General features: G+C 46.1%; 1 protein-coding gene and 1 long non-coding RNA gene across 9 annotated transcripts in view; one reads left to right on the top strand and one right to left on the bottom strand.

Annotated features, from left to right (window-relative positions):
- The window catches only part of AAK1 (AP2 associated kinase 1), a 98,794-nt gene that overhangs the window by 71,679 nt on the left and 8,580 nt on the right, over positions 1 to 18,535 (top strand). For 3 of the 8 annotated variants that reach the window (XM_083629264.1, XM_083629266.1, XM_083629265.1), the window contains 2 exons: positions 59 to 169; positions 4,361 to 4,465. The exons of 2 other annotated variants lie outside the window; for them this stretch is intronic. In XM_083629264.1, coding sequence (XP_083485390.1) covers positions 59 to 169; positions 4,361 to 4,465 — 216 coding nt within the window. Of the gene's footprint in view, positions 1 to 58; positions 170 to 4,360; positions 4,466 to 6,951; positions 9,283 to 18,535 lie in introns of those variants that run through there. 3 more of the 8 variants (XM_083629271.1, XM_083629267.1, XM_083629268.1) reach the window with 3 other exon arrangements.
- On the bottom strand, positions 14,660 to 15,796 carry LOC310769959. The gene is made up of 2 exons (XR_014551892.1): positions 15,131 to 15,796; positions 14,660 to 15,096 (listed from the first exon to the last, which is right to left on the bottom strand). It is a non-coding gene; the product is annotated as an uncharacterized lncRNA (long non-coding RNA).

Here is an 18,535-nt window from a genome sequence, read left to right on the forward strand (position 1 = left end):
GACTGCTAACCTCCTCTTCTCTGTACTGTTTTCTTGCTTGCTAACCGGGGACCATCAGATTCTGTCACTGGGGAGGACTCCCTGCTTGACTGCTCTCTGCTTTCTAATCCTGCTGCTGACCTTCTGGATGAGTTTGCTCCTTTAGCCGTTTCAACCCAAGCTCACAAAGGTAAAGTACCTTCAAGTGTTGTGTACAAATGGGAGAGGAGGTTGGGGAATGGGAGACATGTGCAACATGAAAGTGGTGGAAGCATCTGTGTTAAAAGCTGTGGCGGCCCCTGTGTGCCAAGGCAGGATGGTGGTTCAATTAGCAGGAGCCTGTTAGTTCCAAATTATTTTTGTGTGCCAAATGACAATGCCTTCATTTCTTCTTTCCTGGGTCCAGTGTGATCTCTTAACATGAGTTTCTGGGGGCTGGATGGGGGTGAACCCCTACGTTGGCACGCCCTTCCTCTTTCTTTCTCTTCAGATCACAGTGCAAAACTTCCTTCTTCCATGAACATTTTTGTGATAGCTCTTTCACAGTTGATGCAGCTTAGTGGCCAATTGTTTGAGCTGCAAGTTGGGCTCATAGGAAGTGAGCAACACACTATTTCAACCACTCCCAACCTGGTGCCTTCCAAATGTTTTGGGCCGCAACTTCCATCAGCCCAGGACAGCCTGGCCATATGATTCTCAAGCCGACAGGAGCTCTGCTGTGCTGCCTGGAGATGGTGAGAACTGCAGCTCAGACAGGTTGAGGTGCCAAGTTGGGAATTTGCCCAGCCTGGTCTGAAATATGGGCTTCAAAATTGCTGGCGTTCCTTCAGCGCTTGCCTGTGGAGTTCTTGCTCTTCCTCTGGTCTCTCCATCTTCACTCTCTAAATGTATGCTGCTTGTGGGGCAGGCCCACCAACAGAGGTGAGCAGCTTCTGGCAGTTGAATCCTTTGGGTGTAATCTGATACCGAGGGCTGCGTGCCTGTGCTCCACTTGTTTGTGTCAGATGTTTCTTCTCAGCATCTTTTGCTTGTGTTCCCCTGTAAAGAGCAGGGCCTTTTCATTGGTGGCTCCCTGCTTGCGGAATGCTCTCCCTGGGGAGACTCGCCTGGCACCATCGTTGCATATCTTCAGGCGCCAGGCAAAAAGATTCCTTTTTAACTGGGCCTTTGGCTTTTAACTACTTATGACCTTTTAGAGAGGGTGGGATATTTTAATGTATCACCTCCCTCCCCAGTCCTAATGTGTGCGGGTTGGCTCTGGGTCGCCATGACATAAAAGCAACTAATACATTTAATAAATAATAATGATGGTGATAAGTGCCCCGGATGCACATGGCTAGCGCTAGATAAATTAATTGTCCTCTTGGCACATATGCAGTGCTTTGGAACGGCTGACCACTGCCATCTGTGTTTCGCAGTGTAGCTTCAGGCCTTTGGGGATGAGCTTTCCAAATCTGGCCTGGCCCCACCTCCCCAGCCCAGGCTGGCCATTGGCTCTGTGTTGGGCAGGAAGGGATATAAGGACTTCTTTCCAAGCTGAGCCTTGCTTGAACATAGGAGGAAGTGAACATAGTAAGCTGTCAGACCATTAGCCTGTCCAGAATTGCCTATGCTGACTTGCAGCAGCTCCCAGCCCTATATGGAGATGCTGAGGATCAGAGGCACCAAGTGCCGCGCAACAATTGGGGGGGGGGGCTCATCGCGTGCACGTGACATCACACGTGCAACACCCCCATGTGATGTCACAAATGTTGGAAGGAGGCCGCGAGGCCCAGTGAGGCTGTCCGTCACTGCAAGGAGGCCTGGCAAGGCCCATCACCTCAAGATTTTTTTGGGGGGGGGTCAGCCCCATCACCGCATACTTTGGGGGGGGGGGCTGAGCTGTCCTCAGCCCCATAGAGTTGGCACATATGCTGGAGATGGAACCTGGAACCTTCTACATTCAAAGCGGCTTCCCTTCCCTTGAGCGACCAGATCTACTGGAGCTCCAGCGCATCTTGCGTTTCTGGCCTGGCGTTTTTTACCCCTGGCTTGTTCTCTGCTCTTGCCTCCTGGTGGGGCTCTTTGCCCTCGCAGCTCTCAGTTCCTGGCTCACTCCACACTGCATGTGGCCCAGGTGAGCCTTACCCACCAAGCGGCAATAAAATACTCCTCTTGGTATGGGCTACATCTGCCTGGAGTTCTAGTACATCAGCATCTTTTGCTGGGCATAATGAAGCATGAGCGACAAAGGGAATTGTTATGAGCAAGAGCACCAGTTTTATGTTTTATCAGTAGCTGGATGTGCAGTGAGCAAGTGCAATGGGAATGGATCCATGTTGCTTCCACTGGAGTAAGAAACTAAGAGTGATTTACAGTTCTGTTGTTGTTGTTTAGTCGTTTAGTCATGTCTGACTCTTTGTGACCCCATGGACCAGAGCACGCCAGGCACTTCTGTCTTCCACTGTCGCCCGCAGTTTGGTCAAAGATTTACAGTTCTAGCTTGTTCTAAACATTAAGATGAGGTTTCTGAGGATAGGAGCTGTTTGCTAGTATAACAGCTAGCCTCAGAAGGTGGTGGGCTCTCTTTCATTCAAGGTTTTTAAACAAGGGTTAGATGGCCATCTGTCAGGGATTCTTTAGTTGTGGTTCCTGCATTGCAGGGGGTTGGACAATAGTCTCTATATATAACAAAAGAATTAAAATTGGAGACCGTCAACTAGCCATTATGGAAAGATGTCTTGTTAATTCCCAACATTAGCCTGGCAGAATAGAAGAGTTTTCAGCAGGTGTTTAAAGATTGACTCAGAAGGCACCTGCTGAATCTCTAGTGGCAGGGTGTTCCACAGGACAAGGTTCTGTTTTGAATTGCTGTCAGATGAGCCTTGTCAGCTTGCGGGATGACCAACAACGCTCTTGCAGATGATCTTGGTGATTGAGATGGGATATAAGGGTTTAAGTGGCTCTTAGGGCACCCTGGACCTAAGTTGTTCAGGGCTTTGTAAATTAATACAGGGACCTCAGACCTGGCTTGGCAGCAGATGAGCTTAGTTAGGATTAGTTAGGATTCTGTTGTTCTCTATGTCGGAATCTGGGTGTGGGAAGAAGCGAAAGTGAGTGGGAAAAGTGATCTGCTTAATTTCAAAATAAGCAAAATAAGGCAGGGAAGGGGTCTATCTGTGGTCCTCCAGATGTTGTTGGATTCCAACTCACTCACCCCAGCTAGCATGGTCCATAGTTGAGGGTGCTGAGAGCTGTAGAATATCTGGAGCTTCCCCATCTCTAAAAGAACTCCTGGTCATTCTTTGGCATCCTCTTGGTGGAGGTAGAAATTAAGAATCTTTGTTTAATAGCTTTTTGGGGGGGGGGAATGTTACAGATATTGCATTTCTTCCAGTCAGTAGCACTTTGAAAGCAGATTTAATTCCTTGGAGAAGTTGCCTTACTCTTGTGTGTGCGCGTGCGCGTGTGTGCAAACTGTCTGAAGCTGGTATGCTGAGTTTCTTCTAGCATCACCTTACGCCACTAGGAAGCTCTGCCATTGCAGGACCACTAAGTGGCAGCTGCTTTTGCTGGGGGTTTGCCACTTTTCAAAAGTGACTCGACGGGATCTCTTGTCAAAATCTGTGCCAGAACTGAAACCACACCTGACAGCTCTGGGCTGGCCTGAAATAACCCCTTGCCCTCCACTGTGAGTGCCTTGGGAGCATGTGGGAATGTCACTGAGCTCGTGGCTTGGAGGAGGAGCCCTGTTTTCCACAACTGTGGCATCTCGAAGGGGGTGGTAGACTATGTTTGCCTTCCCAAATGGTATTCCCACCATGAGTCTGCGTTCTGTGAACCGCCCTGAGTATAGGGCCTCTGGGTATAGGGCGGTATATAAATTCTATACATAATAATAATAATAATGAGTCTGCCAGAGGCCCACACCCTCCTGGTGGAGCACAGCACTGCCTCATTTGAACCAGGGCTCGGGCTTCTCTCTTCACTGCCTTTTCTTGTGCCTTGTGAGATCAGGTCCCTGGGAACGTTACTAACTCTTTAACGCAGCCTGGCTGCTTCCTTTCTCACAAAACTGTCTCTGCTGCCGCTGCCGCTTCTGTTTATTTTTCATGTTTATACCTCGCTCTCCTTTTTAACTCGTAACAATTTAAAGCTCCAGCTTCCAACCTTGCCTTTGCTCGCCTGGTGTGTCCTCCAGCTGTTTGGGACTGTGATGGGAGCTTTTCGACCCAAACAGCTGGAAGACATGGCGGGTTGGGGAAGACTCTCCGTCCGCTAATCCTTCTTTGCAACAAAACACATGCAGCTAATGTTGTTTTGGTGGTTTCTAACCAGCTTTCTCTGCTCTATCTTTTTGCTCCTTTTTAAAACTTCCACCCCTCTCCCCATCGTGCTGCAGAAGATACTAACCTGATCTCTGGCTTCGATGTCCCTGAGGGCTCTGAAAAGGTGGCAGGAGACGAGTTTGACCCCATCCCTGTGTTGATATCCAAAAATTCACAAGGTAAGCAGGCAGACTGGGGGTGACTTCAGATTTTAAGGCAGTGTCTTTCTTTGTGGTAGCATGTATGGCCTGAAACTAAACCTGAGGCTCAAGGCTTGCAGGGTCTCCATGCCTGAGCCCAGTCTTCTTCAGCTTCCATAGTCTTGGCAGCGCTGGGCTCCTTTCAGTTCCCACTTGTTGTGACAAGGACACGTTGAGGAAAGGTGAGCATCCAAACATCTTGAGTAATAAGAAAATTATTTTGGAATCTGGCATAATAGTGTTACTGCCCCAAATCTCCTGATCATAAAGGGGGAACTATCTCTAATCATCTCCAAAGAACCCTTGTGATTTAGAACCAAATTCCAGTACTCAAGATTTGGTTAGGCTCCCACCGGGGCCTATACCAACCCAATGGGATTTGCAGTTGATTTCCATCACTACTCTATGGCTCCTTCCAATGCCACGCCCTATTGGTTTAAAAAGCAGGTTGCAACTTAGCATAATTAGGAGACAACCACCCACCTTGTGCCCATGGAACTAATCCTGAGGGTCTTTGAATCCTGACCCAGAGTTCACTGCAGGGAATAGCTATAATACAAGCTTGAGGATTTGTGGTGGAAGGAATCAAGGGGTAGGGCCTCTTGGCCAGGTGACCCATTGGATTCACAGCCCCTCTCTCCCACACATTGCCATCCTGATTTTTGACTGGGAGTTTCATATAGGCCCAAAGGCACAGAGTTATATTCTAAAACACAACACGTCTTAAAGCTAGAGAGTGTATTGGGGTGCTAGGCTGCAGTTGAACATTCTGTCGTAAAGGGACGCAGGTGGCACTGTGGGTTAAACCACAGAGCCTAGGACTTGCCGATCAGAAGGTCGGCGGTTCGAATCCCCGCGACGGGGTGAGCTCCTGTTGCTCGGTCCCAGCTCCTGCCAACCTAGCAGTTTGAAAGCACGTCAAAGTGCAAGTAGATAAATAGGTACCGCTCCAGTGGGAAGTTAAACGGCGTTTCCATGCACTGCTCTGGTTCGCCAGAAGCGGCTTAGTCATGCTGGCCACATGACTCGGAAGCTGTACGCTGGCTCCCTCGGCCAAGAAAGCGAGATGAGCGCCGCAACCCCAGAGTCGGCCACGACTGGACCTAATGGTCAGGGGTCCCTTTACCTTACCAAAGCAGTTGTGCAGAGAAAACGCGGAATGTAGACCATGAGCAGCTGAAAAGGAGCAGGGGCATCTTTTGATAAGACATGTGTAACATTGAGGCCTCCATGGGAAGACACAGAAGCTCCCTATTGAATAAGAATTTGGTGTGCCACAACTTTTGAAATTGCCTTTCCCCCTTTGTCCCTGGTCCATGCGCACAGGACTCTCCCTCTCAATTTTTGTCATGGAGCCCTGCCCAGTAACAGATTCCTGATCTAATATTTCCTTAACACTGTTGTAAAGTCATCCTAGAGAAGAGGATACTAAATGAGGTTGCTTAGAGAGGGAGGAGATCTAGATCTAAGCCCCTGACCCTCCATTTATTCTGTTTACTTATTTCACATAATCTATACACTGCTTAAGGGACATGGGTGGCGCTGTGGGTTAAACCACAGAGCCTAGGATTTGCCGATCAGAAGGTTGGTGGTTCGAATCCCCGCGACGGGGTGAGCTCCTGTTGCTCAGTCCCTCTCCTGCCCACCTAGCAGTTCGAAAGCATGTCAAAGTGCAAGTAGATAAATAGGTACCGCTCCAGCGGGAAGGTAAATGGCACTGCTCTGGTTTGCCAGAAGGGGCTTAGTCATGCTGGCCACATGACCCGGAAGCTGTACGCCGGCTCCCTCGGCCAATAAAGCGAGATGAGCACCACATCCCCAGAGTCGTCCACGACTGGACCTAATGGTCAGGGGTCCCTTTACCTTTACCTTATACACTGCTTGACTGTAAAAGCAAACAAACCTCAATAAAATTATCAATAAGAAAAACCAACAATAATTTAAAACTTTGAAAAAGTTAAAACAAAAATAGACTAAGTACAGATTAAAACTCGCATCAACTTTCTGTACTGGCTTGTCTAAACAAAAACGTTTTTAGCAGACACCTGCCTGACTTCTATAGGCAGAGAGTTCTGAAGTGTAGGTGCTGCCACACTTAAAGATAAAGATAGTTCTCCTGTTGACATCTGTATCAGGAGTGCAGTGCCACGGGCAGAGCCGCTGCTGGCTGACTTAACTTTTTAGAAGGGAGCAGCTGAGACCTTTGGTTGTTGGAATCTCTCTTCAAAAACCACGTTGAAGACTGTGTCTGCAAAACTTTCTGCATCTATCTACTGTAACTCCAAGAGCCACACTTGTGTAGATTCCAGACTGCTGCTGCTGCTTTCTCTAGTTTGTAGCTTGCTCTTCCTTTTTGTTTGCTTGTGAACGCCTTTTTCATTTTATTTATTGAAATAAAAAAGCTAACTTTTAATTCCCTTTAATTCTCTTGCTCGATACTGAATTGCTATCTCTCACACTTTCAGGTGGGCATTCTAGAAACAGCAGTGGAAGCTCTGAATCCAGTCTTCCCAACCTAGCCAGGTCTCTTCTGCTAGTGGATCAGCTCATAGACCTGTAGCAGCCACTCAGTAACCAAGGCGGTTTCTGTAACGTACCTTAAATCCAATGTGGGTTTTTTGTTTTGTTTTGTTTTCGTTTTCCCAACGGAGCTAAATCTTTAGTTGTCAGGTGATTTTGTGTTCCTGTTGTTGTTTTGTTTAAAAATAACCCTGCAGATGGAAGGAGCCCACACCCTGAACCCCAAATCATGGCCCCTCTCTTGGGACTCCCTTGCCCTCCGTCTCAGCACGTCCTTGATGCAACTTGCTACCTTGTGCACTTCTCTCTACTAGCCTATCTCTAATGGGAGCACCGCTGTTTATTAATCTCTTTGCTATGATTTCACCTCCCCACCAGCTCCACTGGAACCATAACTGTACATGAATTACGTGTAACCTGTGTATGATCCTTACTAGAAATGCATACAACTAATACATCTGGGGCCCCCATCCCGCCTTAGTCTAGAGAATGCTAACCAAATGGTATGTCAACTTCTTTTCGTAATCTAAAACCAAGAAGGAGAAGGACCGTGAAAATAAGTCACCATTGCCCCTCTCTGATGTGCAGGGGCTCTCTTAGGAAGGCTTTGGGGGCAGGACTCTGTGCATTGCCTCCTTCTCCTCCACAGCTAAAACTGTGCTTGAGATCTGCTGAGTAGATACATTTCCAGCTTGGAAAGTGGACATTTTGCTCCCTAACCAGCATTCTGCAGTATGCTTAGGAATGGGCTGTGCTTAATAAAATAAGATTTAAAAAACAACACCCAAGCTATGGAAATTATCCATTGCAAAATAGTTAAACGTAAAACATCATAATGTCTAAAAAGCATGGCTAAGGTTTTTTTTCCTGTTGGATGAATCCTCAGTTGAAGAGGGCATTTGTAGCAACGGATGTGTACTCTGGTGGAGGGCTTGGCCTGTAGAGGAATTCTGTAAAATTAATGTACATGTCAGACATTCCTGCGGGTGAGGTTGTTTTTGGTTTTTTTTCTTTTGGCTGTCTCCCTATGTTGCAACTAGGTATAGTGTTAACACAGTACTATGGAGCCATTCCCCCCGCCCTTCCCAGTAGGCAAAGGACTGTAATCTTTATTTAGATCCTTCAGTCTTTGTAGAGCCTCGCATGCACACCTTGTCAGCCAGTTGAGAGTAAGTGCTTTCCAGCTTAGGTGTACCTGAATGGGTTTTACCTTTTATTTCCACCTTGATATGCTCAGTTTCGTCAAACTACTGGATAGAGTAAACTTGTTTTCATCGGCTTCTGATCTTCAAGTCCAAAGTTAACTTGCCACTCTGAAGATGTTCTTCTGAACGGAAGGACCTACCCTGACTCCATAGTGGAATAATTATTAGCTTAATGCTAACTCTGTGTATGTGTATGTAGCTGTATTGGTGCAAAGTGCAGTTTTCCCACGTGTGAAAGTATGAATGACTAAATTTATAGATGTATCAGCCTCTCCTACATGAAGGAAAGACACTTTGATGACGTCCCTGAGTATTCCCCCTTCCAGCTTCCCCACCCCCCATCTAAATCTCCCCCTCAGAAATTAGCTTAACAAATTCTGTAAATAGGATTTAATCGTCATGCCCGTTCTCTCTGAATCTTTCTAAGATCTACATGCACACTTCATGATAAAAAGTATTGCTTATGTGTGATGTGTCCATTTCCGTGTTTCTGCTGCACTTTCCTGATGATTTACATGACAGAACTATGGAAATTATCTTAGTAAAATTGTTGATAGATCTTTATATTTTTTTGGGAGGGGGGTGGGGTTGTTTTGACTTCTGAATCCCGAAGCACAGGCGACCGGGTCTGGATTATGTGGACAAAGCTTTAGATAGAACGTTATTGTATAGTCAGATACTGAAAAAATATATGGAAAAAAAGAATGGATTTTTTTAAACAAAGTAACCACCTGCTGTGTATAAGAAACCAAAAAAAGAACATTTCTGTGAATTAAAGTACTTTTAAAAAAGAATGTTTAACATTTTAAGTCTACTTGAACTTGTTGAAGAGTTCTGGACACAGAATAATGGAAGTACCTGGTTGCTTGAGGACAGTGCTGTGAGCAAAACAACTGTGAGTGTTGGGACCTTTTAAATTTTTGTTTTGTTTTTCCAAAAATGAATCATGCATCTGGATTGGCAAATCTAACATGGTGGAAATAATTTATCCTGTACTAAGGTTTATGAATTGACCAAAAGTCATTGAAATGACGTGTAGCAGATTCTTTAATAAACAGCGCAAGACTGAAATTCTGGGAATGATTATTAGCCTGTTGCAATATATTGCGGGAGGTTGAAGTTCCTTTTTTCAAAAGGGTGATCAAGTATAGGGTGTGTGGGTGTGTTGCAAGGCTGCCGTTAGGCAGAATCAGACAGTCTGCAGCCCATTTTGGAATACCAGTAAAAAAGGGCAGGGAACAAATATCTTGATTATGATCATGCGAGGCATCACCTGGATTTTCTGCCTCCAAGACCAAAATGTCTTTGACTGCTCAAATGTAATGCCCGGGGGAATTACTTGATTTCTCATATCCTTAAAGACAAGGATAAAGGTGTGTCTTCTACTCATGCCATGAGCCCCAATCTCTGTCCCTGTGTCTTTACTGGGGGAACTATTTTCCCCCAATGAGTTGCTTAAGCAGCTGCAATTGATACAGACCAGCAGCTGGGAAATGCCATGGTCTAGGTTGACAACCTTAGTTGTGATAGACCTAGGGTGGCCAACACCTGGTGCCCTCCAGATGTTGTTGGCCTCAAGCTCCGATCAGCCCCAGATGGCATGGCGAATGAACAGGGTTGATGGAATCTGTAGTTCAACAACGTCTGGAGAGCACCCCATTGACTTCCCCAGCGGTCTGCTGGAAATTCACTGGGGAGAAATTCAGCACCAGAAGTGGCATCTTTGTTGTTGAATTTCTTGCTGTCTGAGCTAGTTATTTAATATTTCTGATGTGTGTGTGTGTATACTTTTGTTTTGTAAATTGTGTGGGCTGACTTTTGTCTTGCACACTAATAATACCAGCAACAGCAGCAGCAGCAGCAGTAACAACAACGATGAAATGGGTGGCACCCCACTGGGTGTATTTTAAATTTGTAAAGTAGGAGTGCATACAATTCCTGTATGGGCTCAGTGTGGGCTCAATGACCCTTTGGGTCCCTTCCAACTCTACAATTCTATGTTTCTATGCTCAGCATCTCTTCACAATCAAAGCGTTATTTTGAAGCTGTGCCAATGAACTGCTTATTCGGAACCACTTCAAGCAGGATCAGGGCAACTTATCATTCTCAGAAAGAATCTCAGCAAGTAGTTGGCTTCCCTGATATTGCTCGGATCACCCCTGACCTTTGGCCTTGCTCCCTGGGGTTGGTAGGCATTGTGGTGCATCAAGATCTAGTTGACGACACCTGTTCTAGGTAGCCCAGTGAACTGCAGTCTACCTTCAGGTTGCCCCTGTAGAAATGTTTCACTGCAAGTAGTGCCAAGCTCAGCCTGGCATGGTTAGTGTTTGTTGTGGTCTCTTAGATGATAATTGGCAGTAGACAATGTAGTTAAAAGTTCAAAGTAAATTCTGTAGCCCATTGATCATAACACAGCACTGAGATGCTGATCCATGTCCCGCGACAGCCTTCATCAAGCTGATGCACTCCAGCAGATGTTCTGGACTAATAATAGTAGTAGTAATAATAATAATAATTAATAATAAATTTTATTTATACCCCACCCTCCCCAACCAAGACCGGGCTCAGGGCGGCTAAAAACCAATAATAAAAACAAGTTGATTAAAATACAACATTAAAACAATTAAAACATTAAAATGCAGCCTCATCACAGGAGGAGAAAGGAAAAAAGAAAGGGGGGCGGGGAGGGAATCAAATTGATTCTAAGACAAAGGCCAGGTGGAACAACTCTGTCTTACAGGCCCTGCGGAAAGAAATCAGATCCCACAGGGCCCTGGTCTCATGAGACAGAGCGTTCCACCAGGCCGGAGCCAGTGTTGAAAAGGCCCTGGCTCTGGTTGAGGCTAATCTAACTTCCTTAGGGCCCGGGCCATCTAAGGTGTTGCTATTTATGGACTTTAAGGTCCTCTGTGGGGCAGACCGGGAGACTACAGCTCCCTGCCCAACCCCAGACAGCGTAGCCATATAATTTCTAAACACCACTGAGAAATTCTGAATTAAAGCACCTGAAATAAATAAGTACAAAATGAACCTAGGGCTAACGGGATATGTAGCCCAAGCCATCTAACAGGCAGCAGTTTAGCAAAGGTTGCAGTGAACCATGTTCTGGCACAAATGCAATCTCTGAAAGAAGGGGGGAGCTGGCGTGATACTGCAAAGCTTTTCTGGAAGGAGGAGCTGCTCTTATCTTGTCAAAGGGTTGCCGTGGCCTGTTGCTTTTCGGACATGAGTGGAGAGCTATGCCGAGCAAGCGGAAACTGCTGCCTGCCCTCTGCAACAAACTGCCATGTAAGAACATTGAAGAGAAAGCACTGATCCTGATGGGGAACCCACAAGCCATACAGCACCTCTTTCCTATGGCTCTGCCTTCCTCTTTACCCTGGGGATGATGGCGATGATGCTTTCATCTGCAACCAGATTAGAATATCACTCTTTAGGGGTGGGGTTTTGAAAACACAAGTGGAAACTGGTACCTAGTAGCCATTAACTTGGTGATGGAGACGGAGGTTCAAGCAGACCTTTGTATGGAAAATGCCCAAAGTAATTTGGTGGTTTGTTTGCTTTTAATAATAATAATAATAATAGTAATAATAATAATAATAATAATAATTTATTATTTATACCCCGCCCACCTGGCTGGGCCTCCCCAGCCACTCTGGGCGGCTTCCATAGAAACCAAAAATACACTAAAATATCACACGTTAAAAACTTCCCTGAACAGGGCTGCCTTAAGATGTCTTCTGAATGTCAGGTAGTTGTTTATCGCTTTGACATCTCGTGGGAGGGCGTTCCACACGGCGGGCGCCACTACCGAGAAGGCCCTCTGCCTGGTTCCCTGTAGCTTTGCTTCTCGCAATGAGGGAACCGCCAGAAGGCCCTCGGTGCTGGACCTCAGCGTCGGGGCAGAACAATGGGGGTGGAGACGCTCCTTCAGGTATACTGAAGGTATACTGAAGGTATACGGACTGAGGCCGTTTAGGGCTTTAAAGGTCAGCACCAACACTTTGAATTGTGCTCGGAAACGTACTGGGAGCCAATGTAGGTCTTTCAAGACCGGTGTTATATGGTCTCGGCGGCCGCCCCCAGTCACCAGTCTAGCTGCCGCATTCTGGATTAGTTGTAGTTTCCGAGTCACCTTCAAAGGTAGCCCCACGTAGAGCGCATTGCAGTAGTCCAAGCGGGAGATAACCAGAGCATGCACCACTCTGGCGAGACAGTCCGCGGGCAGGTAGGGTCTGCTTTTTAATTGTGCTCCAAATATGCACCAGTATATTTGGTGCTGTATGGAAAGCAAATGGAAGCATTCCCTGCCCAGAGGAGCATTCAGGATTAGCCAGAAAGGTGGGATTCACCCTGATATCACAGTTGCCATCTTAATGGCAGGCAGTTCTGTGGAAGTGAGAGTACAATGATCCAGAAAAGCTTTGTTTATGGAAGAAGAATTTTGAGGGAAGGGACCTCAGGGAGAGGCAGGTTTCCTGATGGGTGAAGAAGGTAAAATTTGATACCAAGCACCAAAACCCAGTTTACAAGATTTCAGACAGCTGTGCAAAACCCAGCCAGATGAGAGCCATGCCCCCCAACCTGATTTCCCTCCAGATGTTTTGAACTACGGCTCCCATAACCCCCAGCATCACGCAGCCATGCTGGCTGGGACTGTGAGTTGTTGCTGCTGTTTATTGGTCTCTCGCTTCCAAAAAATGAAACACTAAGCGACTTACAAAAAATGTACATTAAGAATGAGTATAAAAACAAGAATAAAACAGCTTAAAATACACAAATTATATATATAGACCCAGCTCCACACCACCCTGCTAAAATTAAAGAACCAAAGGCCTGGGTGAATAAAAAGGTTTTTGCCTGGTGCCTATAAGAGAGCTAGTGATGGCAGCAAGCATGCCTCTCTGGGGAGAGCATTCCCTAAATGGGGGGCCACTACTGAAAAGGCCCCTTCTTGTGTTGCCACCCTTCGCATCTCCCTCGGAGGGGGCACCTCAGATGAAGAATGTAGAGTCTAGGTTTGTTCACTTGGGTGGTGAGGGGCAGTTCTTGAGGCTACTGGGGTTTGTGGTCAGAAACATCTGGAGAGCACCAGGTTGGGGACGACTGGAGAAGACGGTGCAGGGAAAAGACAGGTCAACAATCTAACCCAGTAGAAGGCAGCTTTATATTCATCCCTGAGCCCTTCCAACAGTGAAGCTTGTTGGTGACTTTATGTATCCAAAGAAAAAGATACTCACTTGGACCTTTTCAGGTCTCCCATAAGTGGTTTACAAAAATAAAATTATCAATAATAAAGCTAACGGCAATAATTTAAACTTTTGAAAAGTTTGAGTAACAACAGACTGAAAACAGATTGAAACTCGCACCAGCTTTCTAAACATCTGGGTAGCCTTGTCTAAACAAGGAGGCTTTTTTGCAGGTGCCCAAAAAGTGCAATGATGGTGCCTGATATCGAGACAGAGGGTTCCAAAATGTAGGTGTGGCCCCACCATCACGTGAAGACCTAATTCGGTCTGTGCTCCTGTAAATGTAGAGTGCCACAGTTTCCCTACTTACACTGCTTTGTTGTCTCAAAAGAGGAGGTGGGAAGCATGTTTATGGAAAGAGAAGGTGTCAGTACATAGGAGGACACCACGTGGTCCAAGATGTGAGCTCATGAGTGCTTTCTTTGATGTCCTCGCGGCCTGAAGACATAGTCCCCACACCACCCTCATCAGATTAGTCCCCTGCAATATCGCTATCTCCACAGCCTTGCAGAAGACTGCACAATAAGGTGTGGCCTTTAAACCAGAGAGGTAGAGCCCTCTTGTGTGTCCCTCCAGGTCTTGTCGACCTACGGAAAGGTTCAGTTTGCTGTAGGCGCCTTTTGCAGAGACAACATTGTTTTAGTGGAACTGTCCATAGTACTGTTCTTGCCTGGCCTCCAGTTTGACTTAGCCTGCCCTGCTTTGCCTTTGCCAGACACTCCCTTCTTCCCCTGTGAGTCTCAAGCTCCTACAGTGTAGGTGGAAGGAGGGCTGTAGTTCAGTGGCAGATCAGATGTTTATCTTGCAGAGGGTTCCAGAGTCACTCCCTGGCATCTGCATGTAGTGGTTGGGAATACTGAGTGGATGGACTGATTGTCTGACTTGGTGTAAGGCAGTTCCCTAGGTTACAAAATATGCAGGCTTAGAGCAGGGGAAGCAACACCAGCTTAAGCTCTGCCATCCTGAGAGAGTGACTACAAAAAATACCCCAATACTTTTAGCCTTTCAGAACCCAAAGCCCAGGTTTCCTCAGCCTCGGCCCTCCAGATGTTTTTGACCTACAACTCCCATGATGCCTAGCTAGTAGGACCAGTGGTCAGGGATGATGGGAATTGTAGTCTCAAAACATCTGGAGGGCCAAGGTTGTGGAAGCCTGCCTAAGCCCATCTCATTCTCAAACTGGACTTTTTTTGTCTCTCTGTCTCCAAATCTGCTTTTATTCTATTAGCACGCACACAGATCTTGTTTATATCTTGTTATAGCAAACCACCTTCACCCACAGTCGGATTAGTTTCTCCTGTTCAGAACAGTCAAGGAAAATCCAGCTGTTTCTTGACTAGTGAGTGAATACCCACTGACCATTCTGAGTCATTAGTCAATAATTTGCTTGGTCATAGATATGGCTAGGCCAGCATCCCTAACCAATGCATCTGGGTTATGTAATTGAGTGTTTGGAATTAAAAACAAGTGTAAGGGCCCCTACACTGCTGTAAGTGTGTGTCCCCCTTTATTGTAGTGAATCCTTTTTGTGTTATTTAATGAAGGTAGCATCACTTTGTATGGGAAGGAATCACAGTTTTTTGTTCTGTGTTAATATTAAATTTAGTGTACTCTAATTTAATATTTAATTAGTGTACTAATATTTAATTAGTGTACTCTAATTTAATTACAGCAGGGGTGGGGCCCTCAAAGCCCTTCTACCTGGCCCTTGGGACTAGACCAGGCCCCATCTTCTTCAGCCCTGCTTTGCGCTGTTGCCTGGCTCAAACACACCCTTGAGCTGGGGTAATGCCTCTCCCTTGCCTGGATGGAGGGTTGTGAGTGTGCAGAAACCTCTGTGCATGTGTGTGTACCTTGTTGCACAAAGTTTAGAGGCACTTCTGTTTCCCTGCCTGTTCTTCTTTATGTCTCTCCACACCCACCCACCCCAGAAAACTGCCCACAAGGCAACTTGGTCCTTGGGCTGAAAATGGTTCTGTGCCTCTGAATTACAGGGCGGACTCAGACATATTCTCAGAATGCTCACCAGTCTGTTGTCTGCAGCAGCTTTCTCCAACCTGGTGCCTTCCAGATGTTTTGAGCTCCAACTCCCACCATTCCCATCCCACACAGCTGTATGTTGCTGTACTCCAAAACATCTGGTGAGTGCTATGTTAGGGAAGGCTGCTGTATAGGATTGCAGCCTGAGTCCCATAACGTTTTCTTACCAATCATACCTGCTGGCTAGGAATGCTGTGCTGGAACCATCACAAAAATTCAAGCTGGATATCACAGAAATGGGTCAGTATTCTAGACAGACCTTTAAACCGTCTCTTAGCTTTCTGCCCTTTCTCGTCTTGTCTGTAAAAAGCCAGTGTGGTTAAGAGCGGTAGACTCGTAATCTGGTGAACCAGGTTCGATTCCCCGCTCCTCCACATGCAGCTGGCACCTTGGGCCAGTCACACTTCTCTGAAGTCTCTCAGCCTCACTCACCTCACAGAGTGTTTGTTGTGGGGGAGGAAGGGAAAGGAGACTGTTAGCCGCTTTGAGACTCCTTCGGGTAGTGATAAAGCGGGATATCAAATCCAAAACTCCTCCTCCTCTCTTGGTTTCTGGATCCTCCTTTCAGCACACTGGGCCTAGTTGCTCATCCCGTTGTCTTGGTCTTGCCCTTTGAGAGGGTCTCATCTATGCAAGAGGTGGCGAACATCTCAGTGGCTCCCCCATCAGTCTTATGCATCCTGCAGTACCAAATGTATTCAGGACACATTATTGTTTTGATTATCTTACAATTAACTGGACAGTGCTCTTTATTCTCCCATGGACTATAGGCAGATGTGTAGGAGGTTTTATGTTGTTACTGAGCTATGCAAACTAGATTGGATGAAGACCATGGGGAATCCGTTCCTCAGAATGCATTGTGTTCCTGCACAGTTCCCATTAAGTCCCATGAACTTGTGTGGGAGGCATTTGCAGGGAATTCAGAAAGCCTTGGCTCATCACATAGTTCTTCAGCCTTTCTGCCAAGGAACACAAAGCAGCGTGAACTTAGGTTCCCAGGCAATGAGGTTCATAATATGCAATTTTGCAAGATGTTCCGCATCCTCACTGGGCTTCTCCTTCTGGTTTCAAAGTCTCAAGAGGCAGCTGACTAGTTGCAGGGCTGCCATTGTTGGTTTGAAACCTACTCAGGTCTCTGAAGTGCAGTAAAGCAAAATCCTTTCTGCAGTTGCTGAAGAAGAAGAAAATGTATTGCCAAGTTCTTCAAAAGCCTGATCCCAGCACTGAGCAGGTCGCCATTCCAATTTGTATGGTGAAGATTTCTCTCCCTGGTCCTCTTAGTATGGTTGCTGTATGTGCAGGAGGCCTAGGTATGCTGTAGACCGATTTGTGCACTCTTTTCTTTTTGAATTGCATTTTGTGTTTGTTTAATCCTTCTGCCATTGCATAGTTGAAAAACAATATATTATGGCTATATGCAAGTACACATATCATTGCAGAGTCTAATTGTATAGAATAGATGAAATGCAATTGTGCAAGTACTGAACTGAACCAAAATGGGGCCTATTGAACTAGGCAGTGGGTGGGCAATGGGGATTTTATGCGGGGGAATTGTGCAAATCAGATCTTCATATGGGGCACTTGTGTCAACTGCTGCTTTAGATGGTTGGCGAAGTGAAGGGCATCCTCTGCCAAGCATGTGGGAGAGCTGTATGGCACAGTGGTGGAAAGTAGCCTTGGCCCAAGGTGTTTTCCCTTCTGCAATATGGGGGTAATAAAGGGTAAGAAGGACTGAGCTAACATATGTCAAGCAATTGATAGTGATCTTAAAGCACTATATAAATGCCAATGCTTTTTTTTTTTAATGAGGCTGGTGAAAATGTAGTTTGATTTCTGTTTTAGAGCTCCTTGCTCTGGAATGTGAGAAGGAGAATCCAGACATATTTCTCTTCCCACCACACACACCTTTCATAGCTTTAAAGTGACTTTCCTAGTTAGCACATCCACTAGGCTTGGAAGCGATGCCTTCTGCTCACCTGGAGCACCTGTGCATGTCTTTCTAGTGGAATTGGTGAGCCTGAAAGACAAAGGAAACCTGCCGCTTGCTGCCTTGAATCCAAACGCAGCAAGACAGGCTGGCTTTATTTGTATCCTGGCAAATATGACAAGCTAGTATTTAATGCAGATATACACACAGCCCCTCCAAAAGAGAGAATATTTTAAAGGGCCTGTTCTTGCTTTTTACATTCAAATGGCGCCCTTAGTTCCTAGCTGAACCTGCATTTCAATTGGTTATACAGCAGCCAGCTGAAACCATGACCCAATCCACTATTTCTCATATGCTCTCTTCTTCCTTACCCCTTTAGCTTTTTTGTGGTGGTGGGGACAGTTGCAAAGCTCATAGCTTTCTTTTGGGGAGGGGGATACCTGAACCTCTTGAAAAAAATGCATATTACACACCCAACGTTCAGAGTGGTTGTGTTTGAGATTGGGTTTTCCCCCCGCTAGGGTGCTTTCTCGTTACCGCAGTGGGAATGATTTAAAATATAAAAGAGGAAGTCCTGTTAATGGAACACTGCATATTGGCTTCAATAGGCTTTCTGTACAGCATGTTACATTGCCTCCCATTTCTTGCCTACGGTGGCCATGCACTTACAGTGTAATGTATCAAAGCAGATGGTCTCTCAATAAACAATCATTTTGATGCTTATCTTTGAAGTACTGTCTTTGATTATTGAAGAAAAACACCTAGTTCCAGTGTCCTGAAAAGCAGGTGACCTCCATTGGAATTTCCCCCCTCCAAAGAATGAACTACTTTCTCCCTCTTTTTTAAATTTAAAAACAGCAGCACAACAAGGACAGCCCTAGTCACTCTAAGTTAGGTTTGCAAAGCAAGAATTAATGCTCCAGGATCTCTTCAAACTGGAGGCTTCGTCCACCTGTGCTCAGTGGTCTTGAGGACACAGCCTTGCTTAAGGATGTGTGAAGGGCCTGGCTAGATAAGAACAGGGTCTGCTAGTCCAGAATCCCCAAAACTGGCAGAGCATAGCCCGTGTCCCCAGGTGGGCTGTGATCTGTGCTTTGCCCTACAGACT

This window comes from Podarcis filfolensis, assembly GCF_964270895.1.
Source record: "Podarcis filfolensis genome assembly, chromosome: 8".
Classification (NCBI taxonomy): domain Eukaryota; kingdom Metazoa; phylum Chordata; class Lepidosauria; order Squamata; family Lacertidae; genus Podarcis; species Podarcis filfolensis.